The 17,109-nt window shown below is 39.1% G+C and overlaps 1 protein-coding gene across 2 annotated transcripts in view; it reads left to right on the top strand.

Moving 5' to 3' along the window:
- Window positions 1-15,088, top strand: part of MAN1A2 (mannosidase alpha class 1A member 2) — a 335,006-nt gene extending 319,918 nt beyond the window's left edge. For both annotated transcript variants that reach the window (XM_029578469.1, XM_029578468.1), the window contains 2 exons: window positions 1,021-1,136; window positions 13,051-15,088. In XM_029578469.1, coding sequence (XP_029434329.1) covers window positions 1,021-1,136; window positions 13,051-13,183 — 249 coding nt within the window. In that variant the 3' untranslated portion in view covers window positions 13,184-15,088. The remainder of the gene's footprint in view (window positions 1-1,020; window positions 1,137-13,050) is intronic.
- The last annotated feature ends 2,021 nt before the right edge of the window (window positions 15,089-17,109 follow it).

Genomic DNA, 17,109 nt, shown 5'->3' with positions numbered 1-17,109 from the left:
CCTATTAGCACAGCACGCATGTTTAATTTGAGTCTGTGTGTATTTAGGATCTTAGCAATCAATACTTGACTACAGTTTTTCCACCCCTGCCTTCCTTTCTTTCTTTCCCATGTCAGTAATCATGCATGCTTGACTGATGAATGATACATTTAGTAGCAACAAGCTGGATCTCATGGATTTTTTTTATCTTGCTTTTTATCAGCCCAGGAACAAAAACTCATTATATAGTCTTGAAAGCTACAGCACTTGCATCCATAAACTATTCCCAGTGTCCATCTGCAGTTATATAATTTGCATTTACCTTATAGAATTATGCATGAAATTTAGAAAGGGGCTATTTGTAACCTTAGGTGTCAGCAAGGACCTTCGCATTCAGTTTTTTTATTTTTCCTGTGAATTTATCAGTGTTTATAACTACAAAAAGGAGAAATCGGCAGAACAATTTGACTTATTTTTTCAGATATATATCTTTATTTTGTTCTTGTTGTAATAAACACTATTAAATTCCCAGGAGAAATAAAATAAAAGCTGAAAATGAAAGTCCCTAGCTATCAGCAATAGGGTGAAAGTCTTTAAATTAATTTCTGTCCCTCCCCCCAACTGGGATCCCACTGAATTAACCACACAGAGAAATCAAATGAAAGGTATAAAATGCCCTGGGGAGAGAAGCCCAATGGAAATCAATGGCCAGAACTGAGTTTTCTGAACTCTTCTTCTTCTCCAGTTTGATAATGACAGATATTGAGAACCAAACAATTCATGAGCCATGTAATCCATGACTCCATGACACTGTTAGAATAATTCAGCACTGTTGTGGATATGCTTTGGTTTCATCTATAGAATATTTAGAGAGCCATTTCTTTGGGCAGTTTTAAACCTGACACTTTCAAGTTCCTTCTGGCTCCTGATGTGATGATAATGCTGAAAGTTCGGTTCACGTGCTGCTGTTGAGATGGATTTCATATGGCCCCCACTCATGCATTGAAACAGTCATTTTCTGTCTCTTCTACCCATGTATAGGCCATCGATAAATTCTGCCGTGTTAGCGGTGGGTTTTCTGGTGTCAAGGATGTATACTCTTCTTCTCCAAACTACGATGATGTGCAGCAGAGCTTTTTCCTAGCTGAAACATTGAAGTAAGTAAATCTAATTTTCTTGATTATACTTTCACATTAAGTACTATGAACCTTTCATTCGCTGAAGAACAAAGTGCACGGAGTAATATGCAGGAAGCCCTTTAGTCTTATCTCTGCCTTTATGTAGATTTGCCACCTCAAAGAGGCTGATTCAGTCCTGATTTTGCCCCATCATATGCTGAGTTCTACTTCCATGCATGCAATGTTCTGTATCGATTGTAAAGAAGGCAACATATATCATTGTAAAGCACTATCCGGCCAGGGTTGTGCAGGCTGCCTGCATAATGCTCCAATCCCAAACCAGCCAGCAATAGTTTGTGGTATGGGACCCGATCTCTTTCCAGGTTTATTAACAAAAAAAAAAGGATCTACAGTAGGGGAAAATAATGGTTCACCAGTCTCTATAAACTTGCACAAATGAAAGAGGGATGCTCACTGACATATGTAGCACAGTACAGATTAAGCACATTAACCTCGTTCATCAGCTGAATGCAATATTACAAACCAGATGTACTAAAGAGTTTTTCCCATTTTGTGCCTATGGGAAAAATGTTTAGTATGTCTGGCCCTAGATGTAGTCATAATGGGAAACAGAGCATTTCAGAACAAGCTGCCATAGGGTTCTATTACAGTGGTGGAATTGCCCATTGGTACTGTGTATTTCTCTTACCTGATTGCTACCACCTTTGATCAGATGCAGAAAAGAAAAGCACATCCATGATGATGCTGTGCTGTTAGTCACCAGAAGACTGTATTAGCACTGGGTTCTATACTCAAAGCATGAATACAACATTAAGAATGATCTCACTAGAGGTGATTTTTAAAAACAAGTTGTGAATATTATAAATGATATATCTTATGCCAACTGAAAACCAAACATACATGTAGATCAAGAAATATCTAATATTAATGCACTCCTGACAGCAAATAACAGATCTAAATGCTTTTGTATCTCTTAACATTACACATGTGCTCTCACACACTCTTGCTCTGTGTTCTTTTATTCAAGAGTGCCATCCATTTTCATCCAGCAACGGGAGCAGGGGAGGGAGGTGTTGGAACCTGCCGTTTGTGCTAGAGAGTATACCAGGAATGAACATCTGTCATATCCTGGCATCTGAGAGCTAACATCTGTTTTGCCTGCTTTCTCCCCCACCAGGCTGCCGGTCCATTTATAGGTCAGCATTTGCGTTTCAGTGGCCACTTCCTTTTCTTTCCGCTACACCAGTCCAGAACATAAGAAATTGCCATACTGGATCAGACCAAGGGTCCATCAAGCCCAGCATCCTGTTTCCAAAAGTGGCTCAATCCAGGCTTTACAAGTACCTAGCAATTACCCAAACACTAAGTAGATTCCATGCTACGGATGCCAGTAATAGCAGTGGCTATTCCCTAAGTCAGCTTGATTAATAGCAGTTAATGGACTTCTCCAAAAACTTCTCCAAACCTTTTTTTAAACCCAGCTACACTAACTGCACTAACCATATCTTCTGGTAACAAATTCCAGAGCTTAATTGTGCGTTGAGTGAAAAAGAATTTTCTCCAATTAGTTTTAAATGTGCCCCATGCTAACTTCATGGAGTCCCACCTAGTCCTTCTTTTATTCGAAAGAGTAAATAACTGATTCACATTTACCCATTCTAGACCTCTCATGATTTTAAAGACCTCTATCATATCCCCCCCTCAGCTGTCTCTTCTCCAAGATGAACAGCCCTAACCTCTTCAGCCTTTCTTCATAGGGGAGCTGTTCCATTCCCCTTATCATTTTTGTCACCCTTCTCTGTACCTTCTCCAGTGCAATTATATCTTTTTTGAGATGTGGCGACCAGAATTGTACACAGTACTCAAGGTGCAGTCTCACTATGGAGCGATAGAGGCATTATGAAATTTTCTGTTTTATTCACCATTCCTTTCCTAATAATTCCTAACATTGTTTGCTTTTTTGACTGCTGCAGCACACTGAGCCGATGATTTCAATGTATTATCCACTATGATGCCTAGATCTTTTTCCAAGGTGGTAACTCCTAATATGGAACCTAACATCGTGTAACTACAGCAAGGGTTATTTTTCCCTATATGCAACATCTTCCACTTGTCCACATTAAATTTCATCTGCCATTTGGATGCCCAATCTTCCAGTCTCGCAGGGTCCTCCTGCAATTTCACAATCCGCTTGTTATTTAACTGCTCTGAATAATTTTGTACCATCTGCAAATTTGATAACCTCACTTGTCGTATTGCTTTCTAGATGATTTATAAATATATTGAAAAGCACCGGTCCAAGTACAGATCCTTGAGACACTCCACTGTTTCCCCTTTTCCATTGAGAAAATTGACCATTTAATCCTACTCTCTGTTTCCTGTCTTTTAACCAGTTTGTATTCCATGAAAGGACATCTCCTCCTATCCTATGACTTTTTAGTTTTCTTAAAAGCCTCTCGTGAGGGACTTTGTCAAACACCTTCTGAAAATCCAAATACACTACATCTACCAGTTCACCTTTATCCACATGTTTATTAACCACTTCAAAAAAATGAAGCAGATTTATTAGGCAAGACTTCCCTTGGGTAAATCCATGTTGACTGTGTCCCATTAAATCATGTCTTTCTATATGCTCTACGATTTTGATCTTGAGAATAGTTTCCACTATTTTTCCTGGCACTGAAGTCAGGCTCACTGGTCTATAGTTTCCTGGATCGCCCCTGGAGCCCTTTTTAAATATTGGAGTTACACTGGCCACCCTCCAGTCTTCAAGTACAATGGATCATTTTAATGGGTTTCATCCCTTTTCCAGAGGATGGAGGCAAACCTTTTTGTTTTTGTTTGTTTTATGACATCACTACTACATATGTGACGTACACAACTGGTATACCCAGTATTTTCTGCCTCCAATAGATGGAAGGATGGATGCTTTAGCAGCTTTCTTTCCATTTTTCCTTAGCCTAAGAATTTGAATTTAGTTCTGATTTCATAACTGGTTTGACTTATATTAAAAGAGAAAGGCCAAAGGCTGCATTGCTTCAGGCCATGCTCCTGTGAAATTTTACAGTGCAACGAACCTACATCTTAATTCTGCACCCTTACACTAGTGAGAGGTATCAGAGTTGTTATATTTGTGATATTAAAGTTGCTTCTTTGGGAAACATCTTCTTTGGGAAACAACTTCTTTGGGAAGTATCTTCAGTTTTGCATAATCAGGAATCATTTACAGTTCAAAGCACTCTTTTGGTCTGGCAACTGTTCCCAGAACATTTACCAAGGTGTAATGGTTGTTGTACCGGCATTCTTAAGAAAAGAAGGGATAATGGTACAATCATATCTGGACGATTGGTTGATCAGATCCAAGTCTCATTCCGAAGGAATCCTGGTTTCAAACAGAGTAGTAAATTTACTAGAAAGTTGAGGTTGAATAGTCAATTTTGTAAAATGCAATCTCCAATCATCCCAGTCAATAGAATATCTGGGAACTCAGTTCAGTACCAAAGAGGGATATGTCAGTCTCACTTCCAAAATAATTATTCAGATTATTGATCAAGTAAAGAGATTTATAAACCAACAAGCACCAAAGGTTTGGGATTATCTTCAATTGCTAGTTACCATGGCAGCAACCAGAAACTTAGTACCATGGTCCAGAGCCCACATGAAATCTTGTAATTTGCATGTCTATCAAGATGGAAGATTCAAAATTACGAGTGTCTGCTCCCCCTGCCAATTTCACTAAGAGTCTGGTTTGGTGGTCACAAAGAACAAACCTAGAGAAAAGGTATTATGCTAGAATCTCCAGCATGGATTTTAGTAACCACAAATGGGTTGGGGAGCACGTTGTCAGACTTGGATGGAAGCATCAATGTCAATAAATCATCTAGAGGCCAGAGCGATAAGTCTGGTATTGCTTCATTTTCTTCCTCTCCTAAAGGGAAAGGCTGAGAGATTACTCTTCGACAATGCAATGGCAGTAGCATACATAAACAAATAAGGAGGAATTTGGAGTCAAGAGATATCCAAGGAGATAAATCTTCTTTTCATCTGGGCAGAAAGAAATCTTTCACAAATATTTGCACTTCATATTGCAGTGCAAGAAAACATACAGGCTCATTTTTCTCAGCAGGAACATGGGAGCTCAGCCAGGAGTCTCATCAGGAAATTGTAAAGGGATGGGGGTGACCATCAAATAGACCAGGAATGCCTTATCGATGTATGACTAAGAATGCCTGCCGATTTTGTACTTTGTACTCACCTATTTTTGTATATAGTTGATTGTATCCATTTAATTTTTGGAATACTGCATCGCCTAACCAGTATTTTACCCTCCCCCTGTTTAATGTATTCTTATGGTTACATGTAAGGGCCCCCGCCCGAAAGTTATTTATATTCTGCTGTTATATGTAAGGGCTCCGCCCAAAAGCTTTTGTTCTTTGTGAACCGATGCGATGTGCATACGAACATCGGTATATAAGAGACTTTAAATAAATAAATAAATAAATTCAAAGGTAAAAAGATTTTTACAGTAGACTTAAGAGTTCGGCAGCGAAGCAACAGATACATTAGTGGAACTGTGGCCAGCGGTGGAGTTGATGAATGCTTTTCCTCCATGGCCCTTGATAGACCGTACTCTAAGGAAAATAGAGAAGGAGAAAGCACAACTAGTGCTAATGGATCCAGATTGGCCCAGGAGACCATGGTATGCAGATCTAATAAGATTATCAGTAGATCAACCCCTACATTTGCCAGGAGCCAGAGGGCTTATACATCAGGATCCCAATAATGGACAGTCCATCTCCATTCTTTCTTATGGCTTGGCACTTGAGAGGTCAAAACTAGTTAAGGTTATTCCCCCTCAGTAATTTCAGTTCTTTTATTTGCCAAAATGAATTCCATATCTTTGGCATACATTCAGGTGTGGCATTCTTTTGAGGCACATCGTAAGCTTAAAGGTGAATTTTAAAAGCCTGACGTGCGCCGAAATTAAAGCATGTGTGAATGTCAGGCCGGCGCATACCAAGCGGATTTTAAAAGCTGGCCAGTTATAGTTCAAAAAAGGGGTGGAGCATGGGCGTTCCTGGATTTAAACTTGAAATTTCCGAAATTTGCACATAAATACTTATGTTCATTGGCGAGCGCCAGGGTCCTCTGCTGCGTAACTTTACTTCTGCTATGGATGACATGTAAATTGTAAAACAAAAAATTCTAGGCAGATCAGCAGAGTTTTAAAGATTGAAGCTAACAGGAGAAGGGAAGTTATTAATCTAGTGGGGTTTGGAAGCCCTATCCCTTATCTGGGAGAACTGAGAAAACTGGAAATGGCATTGGCACATGTCTTTTAAAATCCCCCCACTTAACGCAGTAGAAGCACCATTTGCAAACACAGACATTTTTTTAAAGTTGTGCGCGGTCAGGCTATTTATAACATATGTGCATACACATGTGTATGTTATAAAATGGCCATGTCCCGACGAACGCACGCACATGTGTGCCCACATGCCGCTATGAAAATTACCATCTTAATGCATTATGACCTTAGTGGGCTGAAATTGCAGATATTTTATCATTTCTTCAGAAAGGCATAGATAAAGTTTTAGCCCTTAATTTGTTAAAGGTTCAAGTAGGACCGATTTTATGTTTCAGGGGCAGAATAAAAAGTACTTCAATAGCAGCTCATAAAGATGTTTTTAGATTCTTAAAGGGAGCAAAAAGCTTACATCTTCCCTTTAGAGCAGTAATTCCAGAATGGAATTTAAAGCTGATATTACGAGTACTGGCATCAGCACCTTTAAAAGCATTGAACCAAATTTCAGTTAAGGAGTTAACACAAAAAAACCCTTAATTCTAGTATCAATAACATCAGCAAGACATATATCAGAAATTTAGCCATTACCTTGTAGAGAGCCTTTCTTAAGATTTACCTCAGATTCAGTAAGTCCAGTGCCATCATTTTTACCAGAAGTAATTTCTGCTTGTCTCAATCAGACAATCTTTCTACCAGCATTCACAAAAGTTGAATCTAAATTCTTAGATGTACAATGAATGCTTACAAAAATACCTGGAGAACACAAATTCTTTTTGAAAATTAGAATTGTTCATGTTAATTGATGGTGAGGCTACATTCAAAATTACCATAGCTAGATGGATTAAAGAGACATGGTTATTCAAACAAGCGTTCCCTAAAGAACAGACACCCTCTCGTGGACCCTATTTCTTCACCCATTCTCAGCACGTTCTGGATCTTAAGTATTTTGTCTTTTGACTCTAAGCTTCATGTTCTAATCTATCTTCAGCATGGTTCCTCCCTCTTTAACACTCCCATTTTAAACCCCCTCAGCATCAGGTCATAAGGCGCCTCTGGTCTGTATATATTTACTGACCGGGTAACCTAACTGACCTGCATATTTTATTTCCTTGCTATCAGCCGTTATTAGTTCTCACAGTTATGCATGTATTGATGGATGCTAACTTCGTATTCTATTATTGCTAACCATAATCTTACAGTTATGCTTTTAATGATGGATGCCAACCTCGTACTCTAGTGTTCCGGCATATCCCTTGTTTGATGTTATCCTTGTTCGATGTATCCCTTGTTCGACGTAATAATAATATGTTTAACCATGGTTCGATGTAAACCGATGTGATATGTCTATGCATGAATATCGGTATAGAAAAGTGCTAAATAAATTTCATTAGTCTGTGTTGCAAAGTAGATAGGCTCCCGATATCATTAGAGCCCATTCAACAAAAGCCCAATCATCATTTTGGGCAGAAGTAGGTGCAGTAAGCCCTAAAGATATTTGTAAAGTGGCCACATGGTGGTGGTTAAATTCTTTTGTTAAACATTACAGATTGGATATTCTTACTAGACAAGACACCCTTTTTGGTGTAAGTATCCTAAAAGCAAGTTTAACATCCTCCCATCCAGAGTATTTGGGCTTTGGTACTTCCCAAACTTTCTGGTCTGGTGTAGCAAAAAGAAAAAGGAGAAATGTAATCCTACCTGATAATTTCCTTTCCTTTATTGCTGCTACACTGGGTCAATTAACCCACCCAAGAAGATTAAAATAAAAAAAATATTAAGTTTAGATGTTGGGAATATAATCTTATGGGGAAAAATGTCATGAAGACACTTCTTAAGCATTTCAAAGACATTTCAGATTTGAAGCTTTACAGTTATGCATATTGGGGTGAATTTTAAAAGCCTGGTGCATGCCAAACCTGAGAGATGCATGTAGAAGTTGCGCCTGAGTGCACCATGTGGATTTTAAAAGGGTCCCCTACCACATAGCTTCATTTACTATTTGATTAAAATTTGGAAAGGTTTCCCCTTTCTGCCAAAAACTTGATCAGTAATTAATTAGCAGCCATCGTATGCAAGGGGGCAGGGAAATAGTTAAATTTTGTTTTGCTTGCATCATCTGCTCAGAAGCTGCTTCCTACATATGTCAATATTATCATAATAAAAAGTGTTTGCTCTATAGATCATAAATATTGCCCGGATGGTAATTGCAATTAGTATGTGACCTGACATGCAATGTTTTCTGACAGAGAAATTGACATAAAGTTGCTCTGCAGGTCTATTGTAAGCAGAGTAAAAAAAATGAGACAGTTGTGGAGCCTTAATATAACCTCCCTGACTTCTGTCGCCATGAACATAGACATGGTTTGCAGACCTGGTCAATAGGTTTCTTTATGTCGGATAAGGTGTAGCCATACTAATGGAATATACCTGAGAAAAGAAATTTGAAGGATCCAAAGGTAGACACATTCAGTCTTCTTAGTCACTACCACCACATTCCCTAGTGAACTGATTGTAAGGCCTTTTTAAAGTATGGAATTTGAAGGCTTGTTTATTCTAAAAACAAATCAAACACATTACTTATCCAGGACAGCTTTAATCACCTCATTAACTGACTGAACAAAACAAGAAATGTAAAGAAAAAAATATTTTCATATAAAGCATAATGAAGTGCTTTAAAACTGTTTAAAACAGTGCTTCCATTCATCATTGGTTTCCACAGAAAGCAATCATAATTTAGGATACCTATTTATTTTATGTATGTATTTAAATATTTTTATATACTACCTTCCCAGAGAACCATCCAAAGCAGTGTGCAGACTGGCATTAAAACATTATACAACAAAACCAAACATCCATACACCAAACAAAAAAAACAAAATCCTTAAAAACTCAAGAAACCAAGCCTGATTACTTCCCCTGTCCACATATACCCTATGCCCAGCAATGTTGATCACAGTCCCAAATATTGTCAGCAGCAACAAAAAAACAGGTACATAGAGCAATCAAAATTAATCTTGCCTCAGGGCACAATATTACCAGATGTTAATAACATAGGGACAATTATAAGATTATATTTACACAAGATCAACATATCTGTCCAGAGAAAGTCATGAAGGAAATTTGGCTATTCCCAATAAAAGAACAAGCCAGTGTACCCAGAAGAAAATAAAGCAAACCTCTTAAACTTTTGACTATGCAAAACCAAAATCTATCCTGCAAGTACTGGTTACAGGAGACAACATGAGGCTATCCAAGCTCTTAACAGCTAAACCAGCAATTACATGAAGGTGATGGTTAAAAAAAAAAACCCAAAACAAAACACATTACGATGTGGTTCAAGAGCCAAGTGCCTTAAAGTTGACCCTGCTGACTTTATTTCAAATGGTTATTCTTAATTGTTTAATCAGCATTTCAAATCTAAAATGTCAGAAATGTTGGTGAGACCTGTCTTCCTAACTGTCATTTAACATTTAAAATGAATGTTTTTATTGAGCGGTGACCATTAAGAATAAAGGTTCAAGAAGGTAAATGCGGTAAAGTAGACTCATAGGGCTCGATTTAAGGATCAGGCAAAAGTCCTTCTAGCTGAGCAATATATATGGGTAGATTTTAAAAGGGATACTTGCATAAGTAATGCGCGTAACCCTTTAAACACCCCCCCCCCCGCGCGCGCCGAGCCTATTTTGCATAGGCTCGGGAGCGCACGTAAGTCCCGAGGTTTTGCTAGGGGGGCGTGTCAGGGGCAGCGCAATGTTCGGAGTGTTCTGGGGGGCGTGGCCAGGGAATCGCGCGGTGGCGGCCAATCGGCGCACGCGAGTTACGCCTGCCTGGAGCAGGCATAACTTTCACGATAAAGGTAGGGGGGGTGTAGATAGGGCTGGGGGGGGGGGGGGTGGGTTAGGTAGGGGAAGGTGGAGGGAGGCCGGAGGGAACGGGCAGCGTGTGCAAGGTGCACAAATGTGCACCCCCTGCGCGCGCCAACCCTGGATTTTATAAGATACGCGCGGCTACATGCGTATCTTATAAAATCCGGCGTAATTTTGTTTGCTCGGGTGTACATTTATAAAATCTACCCCATATTTAGTTTCATTCAAGGTTGGTTTGTAAAGATGTCGCCATGTATTAAGATACTCACAATACACAGCACACTGGTAATTTGTTTGCAATCATTAAAAAAAAACTTTTTTGAACCAATTTCACAGGGAAAAAAAAATACTTTTCATAAGTTCTATGCCCAAAACTGTGGTCTTTTTCTGCAACAGCCATTTGTAATAATTTTTTATATTAAAATATTCCACTTGAATACTAAGGTGCTTGATATCTCTCGTATGCCGTAATATCTTTATGAACAGTATCCAAATAAAGCAGCCTCAATAGTACTTATCCAACATAAAGCTGGCATAGCCATGTTTCGCCTGTTGCGCTGCATCGGGGCTATGCCACAAGATTTTACAAAGTGGCTGTCTGAGGTTTTCCCTTTCAAATTAAATGTAAATATATATATATAACTATAGAAAACACACTTTCAGGCAATATTAATAAATAACTGTCTATCGTTACCTATAACACAACCAAACACTCTACACAGAGTGAAATACATACACTACTTATCACTTATAACCATATATCATCTTTTACAAACACATGATTTATATTAAAAAAAAAATATTTTTATTACACATCAAAAATGTCTATTGTATTAATTTTAAATGTATTGCACTTTACAACATTTGCACTTTAGCCACACACCAAATTTAATTAACACATATCAATACTTCTTTTATAAAACATCCCTCCCCTTAATCATACATCCATAACCATACATACCCATGCATACAAACAACACATTCATAAAAAATCCCTCACAAATATTTCATTAATCAAATTCATCAATATCTTTGACTAATTGTACATTAATTACACAATGTAATATTTATACCCATATAATTAAACCACTCTGGATGTTCAAGATGTTTTTTTATGTGGTATGTTCTCTCACATCAATCTGTCCCTTCAAAATATTTTTTCTGTGCAGTATATTCTCTCGGATCAATCTGCCCCAAATAATGTTCTCTCAATTCAATCTGTCCCAACAAGGCCATTGTTTCACCGCCAGTCGGCTTCTTCAGGGGAAATACACTACCGGAGGAGAACCTTACTTGTTGTAAACAGTCAATTCATTGTTCTCCGTACTTGAACATAATGAATTGACGGTTTACAACAAATAAGGTTCTCCTCCGGTAGTGTATTTCCCCTGAAGAGTTGGAGTGCCCCCCCCCCCATCCAACTTTGCCAGCGCCGGTGCTCATGCCTCTGGACGAAGGCCGATCACGTAGGGCCCCATTCCCTGTAGATTACAGTGAGGATGAAGCCCCTTATAACCCCTGGGAGGATGACTCTGCAGAATTCGAATCCCTCTGCTGGCAAAGAATGAATGCAGCTCACAGTGGCAAGCCTGCTGGTTCCTGGGCTACTCATTGTCTGCTACTGTGAGATAGCTGGACAATAAGCAACCCTGGATTGTAGCACAAACCCTAGCCTTATGAAGCAAATGCAGAAATAATTCACACAATATAGAGGATCTTTCCAGTTATTCCACCATGACGGTCAACCTAAAAACTAAAGCACTCCATACTCATACAAAAAGCAGAGCATGGGCAGTGTGATGCAAGTTTCCCTATTCCTGTTTATCAGTAGATTGCTGTGCTTGACTCTAGGAGGGTGTGACGCCTGGGACAATGTGGCTAAAGCTGACCTCCACACTCCTCTCCAAAGATTAAAAAGCAAGGGGTAGGGGGAACTGTAACTTCTGGCCTGGTGCTGATATCTGTGGGGCATGAGCTGCTGCTGCTTCTGGCCTGCCAGTACTCCTAGTGATATTGGGGGTGGGACTACCATGGCAGTGTGGAATCCAGGGCAGTTAACCTAATTTGCTTCCCTCTACCTTTCCCAGATAGCCTTGCTGGATTGAATTGTAAATAGCCTATAAATGAAAGTCTCCCATGTCCAAGAGCCAGTCCACTAAGCTGTCCATTTAAAAAAATAAATTCTGTAAAAAAAAAAATATATATATATGTTTGTTTAAAAGTTCATATGTATCGCTTGTAAAGGAAAAACCATACCAGGCGGTTAACAGCGGAACATGAACAATAAAAAAAAAAATATTTAACAAGCTAACATGGCGATAGTTTGTTAGATAAATAATTCTGGGTTTGTTCAGCAAAACCATGCCTTGCTGCAATTGTAGCTGGAAGGCTTGTGACCGGTGCTTCCTTCTAAAGAAACAAGCTGGTGCAGTTATTTTCCAGCAGTCTTTTTCTGCTGTCATTCTTCTTTCTATATTAGTTCAATAGCATAAGCAAAGCTTTAGTGTTTTGGAGGATGACTCCTATAGTGAGCCACAGGTTTCAGTGGCTTCTCCCAGTCTGAATTACTGGGTCATCTGTCAATATTGGAAAATGTGATATATTTTGTAGAGTGTAGCACGGCTGACAGTACTGTTTAAATCAGTACTGCTGCTAGCTGTGAAACACTCTGCCTGCATATTGACTGGGAGTGTCCTTAATCTAGGCTAGCGTAGGCCGTGATTGTGGTGATCCTTGACATGCTTTTTCTTTCTGTTACCAGGTATTTGTACCTTCTCTTCTCCAGCGATGACCTACTACCTTTTGACAACTGGGTATTCAACACCGAGGCCCACCCTCTGCCTGTCTTGCATTTAGCAAATGGCACTCTTTCAGGAAGCCCCACATCTCGATAGATGCTCCCTGGGGAGGACTGAGAAAGGGAAAGAGACTGCTCTACTGTATTTTGTTTACATGGACCATTCTGGAAATGAAATCTCTTATACGTGCAGGACTGTCTTGGATTACAGGGTGAGAGGGGAATGGCAGCTCACTTTAAGCTCATGAGTGGGCATAAGAATGAGATAAATTTATTCCATTTTCTACTTGACCAAAATGCCAAGCTCATGGCAGCATCAAGACTTAGGGAGGGGGAATGATGTAGTACACCCCATTGCTTCTAGCTTTTATCAAAAGGCTGGGTCGGTGCCAGTGCCCAGGGTTCAAGGCTGCATTCACATGGAGACACGTATGAAGATTTAATAAAGTACCTCCTTGAAGCTGAACATAAAGTTCAGTGTTTGACTCTGAGTTACAGGACAACATCTTAGAAGGTGTATCATGCACGCACCTGCTCGAATAGAGCAGAGTTCAAAATCTTCTCTCCTTTTTTTTGTTTTTTTTCTGTTAAGTTTCCTGACCTAAATGGCATGAACAGAGCAGCAGCAATGAAGACAAGTAAATCCAACCCCAGCACAAGATGGTTTGACATAGACAAAACATTTAAGACATTTTTTTCTTTTTAATTTTGAACAGCAACATTTAAATGAATTCCAGTCCATGTGGACCAATCTGGCAGCCATTCATAGTGCCTCTCGTTTTCCAGGTCCGATGTTCTTCTCTGGCACTCCAGCACCATAGGTCATTTTGGGAGGGAGTGGGGTGAATTGGGCAATGTTACTATTGGAAAATGTCAATGGAGATCACACTTCGGTTTCCATATAAGATTGGTTCTGCTGTCTTCACACATTCGCGATTTGAGCTTGGAGCAGAGCATACTGTATCCATTCCTTAATGAAAGCAGTATCTGAAGCCTAGAAAGAAGAAAAGCAGCACTGAAAAGCTTTTCAGAAAGGCTGCTGCGTGCATTTTGTCAATGTTTGGTTTGTACTTGAAAGAAAATGCAATCATGAAATATTAGTTCTGATTACAACTTCTTTCTGGATCCATTGTGGTTTTTTTTCAGGCTGCAGGGTACTGCATGGTCAATGGCACATGTTACCTTCTTTGCACCATAAATTCATTTTCATTTTTCTGTATTCACGGTGCTTTTTAGGATTGGTTTTGCAAACAATTTTTTTAGCTCCAGATCTTTACTGCAGTGGATTCCTCTTGTATGTACACACCATAGAACCTCAAGGGGAAACGTGCATGTCCTGATTGTTATATACATGCTGAGTATGTTCAGTTACAATATATTACCTTGCATTCCCATCAGAGATCGAATGTGCCCAGTTTTGGCAGCTCTTGGCTCTCAAACAGTAAACTGAGAAAGCTACCATTCAGTGGCTCTGACATGGGATTCACAACATCAGTTATGCTAACAGCTGCTAAATGGTGTTATTTGGATACTATAGGCCACAATTCAGATTTTGTGCACACAACCAAAGAACCTGTGCATACAAACAAACACAAGTACAGTCTGATAGAAAAAACACTGCAACTTGAAAATTGCACATTTAATAGCAATCAAGGGTGGTGCATACCAATAGTTAACTGTACTTACCATGGCATGTGGAACAGCTCTGCTCTTTAAAAAAAAAAAAAAAAAGAAAGAATTCTATGAGAAACCAAATGCCTTTCTGATTTTGTTTTTTAATGCAAACTTCAGAATTTTCCACAGGTGCATAAGTGAATTTCTGACTGTACATAGACAGGAGTTGAAATTCCCTGTCTTCTATAAGAGTAGTTCTAAACTAATGCTCACATAATGGTATGGCAGTATAACATGCACACTTCATAGTCACAAGTCCAGAGGAACTTGCCACAAATGCCATTTTATTTTTGGGATGTGTAAATCATATAAATGATTTATTACATGAGTCTTCTTCTGGTGTTGGCCTCTTTTGTCTCTCTCTATATATTTTATTAGAGCACTGTGAGAATTGTTAGAGGGTGAAAATTTATGTGCCTTATTGTGCTGTTGGACAAGAGACATTAGTTGACCAGTTGCTTATTGACAAAGTGAATAAAAGATAGCAGTATTGCATGCATGACAGATGTATAGTATGAACAGAGTGAAAAAGTAAGAAGACTAGGAGCAGGACACATGGATTAGGGTTTATTATTGCTGTTGCTAACAGATGACCACAAGTGGTACAAAAGCATGAGCAAACGATTATCTCTGGTTCCCTGCCCAACAGTCAAGCAAATTTGGAGTTTTCATTCTGTCCCCTGATATACTGACAAAATTAGAGACACGTTCATCCTTTTAATGGGGCGATTGCAAATTTAAACTGTTTTTCTGTTAAATCCAGTAATATTCCATTATGATGTAAGTTTACCCTGTTAGCACTTATGAAAGGGTTTTGCATTCAATGACATCTGAAAGGACCTTTGTGGTTTTAAAAGATCATGTGCCATGATATCTTATTTTTGATCATTTAAAAGGTTTATTTATTTACTTATTTAAGGATTTTTATATGCCGACATTCGTAGGTACATCATGTCGGCTTACATCGAACATTGTTAACAGTAAATGAAGAAACGTTACATGGAAAGGAATTTCTAGAACCAAGAACTTCTCATGTGAGGGACTAAGGGGGTAGGCTCAGGAACAACATCAGGAAGAATTTTTGATGGAATGGGTGCTGAGTACATAGAATGCCTTCCAGGAGCAAATCATGGAGGCTAAAATGGGAAAAGCACAAAGGATCCTCAATTGCAAAAAAAATGAAGAGATGACAGAAGCCCTAACCAAGCAACACGTGTTGAAAGTACCCTATTGGAACAATTCAGCAAGTGGTGCAACTGCCAGAATGTATGGTAAAGTGGGTAATCTGAAATGTTAGAAGGCCTAGCAGGCAGCCATGCAGCTGGGTCTTTCTGGCAGGTTGCAATGAAAGAACAAATAGCAATGGAGTCTGTCTAGCAAGCTACCAGTATATTAAGATCTAGAAATCTTAGCGCAGGGGCAGCCAACTTTAGTCCTCAAGAGCCACAAACAGTTCTGGTTTTCAGGATCTCCACAATGAATATGCATGAGATAGATTTGCCTGCATATTCATTGTGGATATCCTGAAAACCTGACTGGCTGGGGGTCCTCTAGGACAGATTTGGAATCCTCTGTCCTAGAGAAAATATATGCACTCAGCTGGTTTTGTTTGGCAAGTTATGCAGGGGACCTAGGAGGCCAGATGATAGGGCAACAGCCACTCTAGTATTCGTAATTATTTAGATTTTTACATAGCCTTGTTGTTAGACATGGGAGGAAATGAAAAGGGTGCTGTGTGTGTGTGAACTAAATAGGAGGTTTTGTATGCTTACCTGCCCAAGATGATAGGCTAGGATGGAAGCAGATAAAAACTGCCCTGGATAAGGTGTGATATCTTACAAGTGGTCACACTTTAGAGCTTGCAACTAGGGGTATATCTTTTACAGAGTAGAAAGGAATAACTGGGCAGACCAGATGAGCTGGTTGACTGTTTAGTTAGAAAAAAAAAACCTAAAAGTGTTACAAAAGTTGTTTGCATTAGGCATGGACATTGGAAGCTCTGATAAAATGTATTCCATACATAAAAACGGGTGAAGAAAGATCAAATGACTGACAGCATGATTTAATAGCGAGGTGAAAGAAAGTTAAAGCCAAAAGAGCATTGTTCAAAAAATGGAAGGAAGACTCAAATGAAAATAGTCAAGAGCATAAGCACTGGCACATGTAAAACAGTAGAAAGACAGATTAAGAGAGGATTTGTAAAGAAGCTTGCCAGCGAAGCAAAAATACTTTAAAAAAAAAAAAAAAATCAAGAACATTCAAAGCAAAAATCCAGTTGGGCTGCTAGATGACTGAGGGATAAAAGGGGTGCTCAGGGAGGACAAGGAAATAGCAGAAAAAGTGAATTCT

This window comes from Rhinatrema bivittatum, chromosome 15, assembly GCF_901001135.1.
Source record: "Rhinatrema bivittatum chromosome 15, aRhiBiv1.1, whole genome shotgun sequence".
Taxonomy (NCBI): Eukaryota; Metazoa; Chordata; class Amphibia; order Gymnophiona; family Rhinatrematidae; genus Rhinatrema; species Rhinatrema bivittatum.
This window is presented reverse-complemented; position numbering and strand designations above follow the sequence as displayed.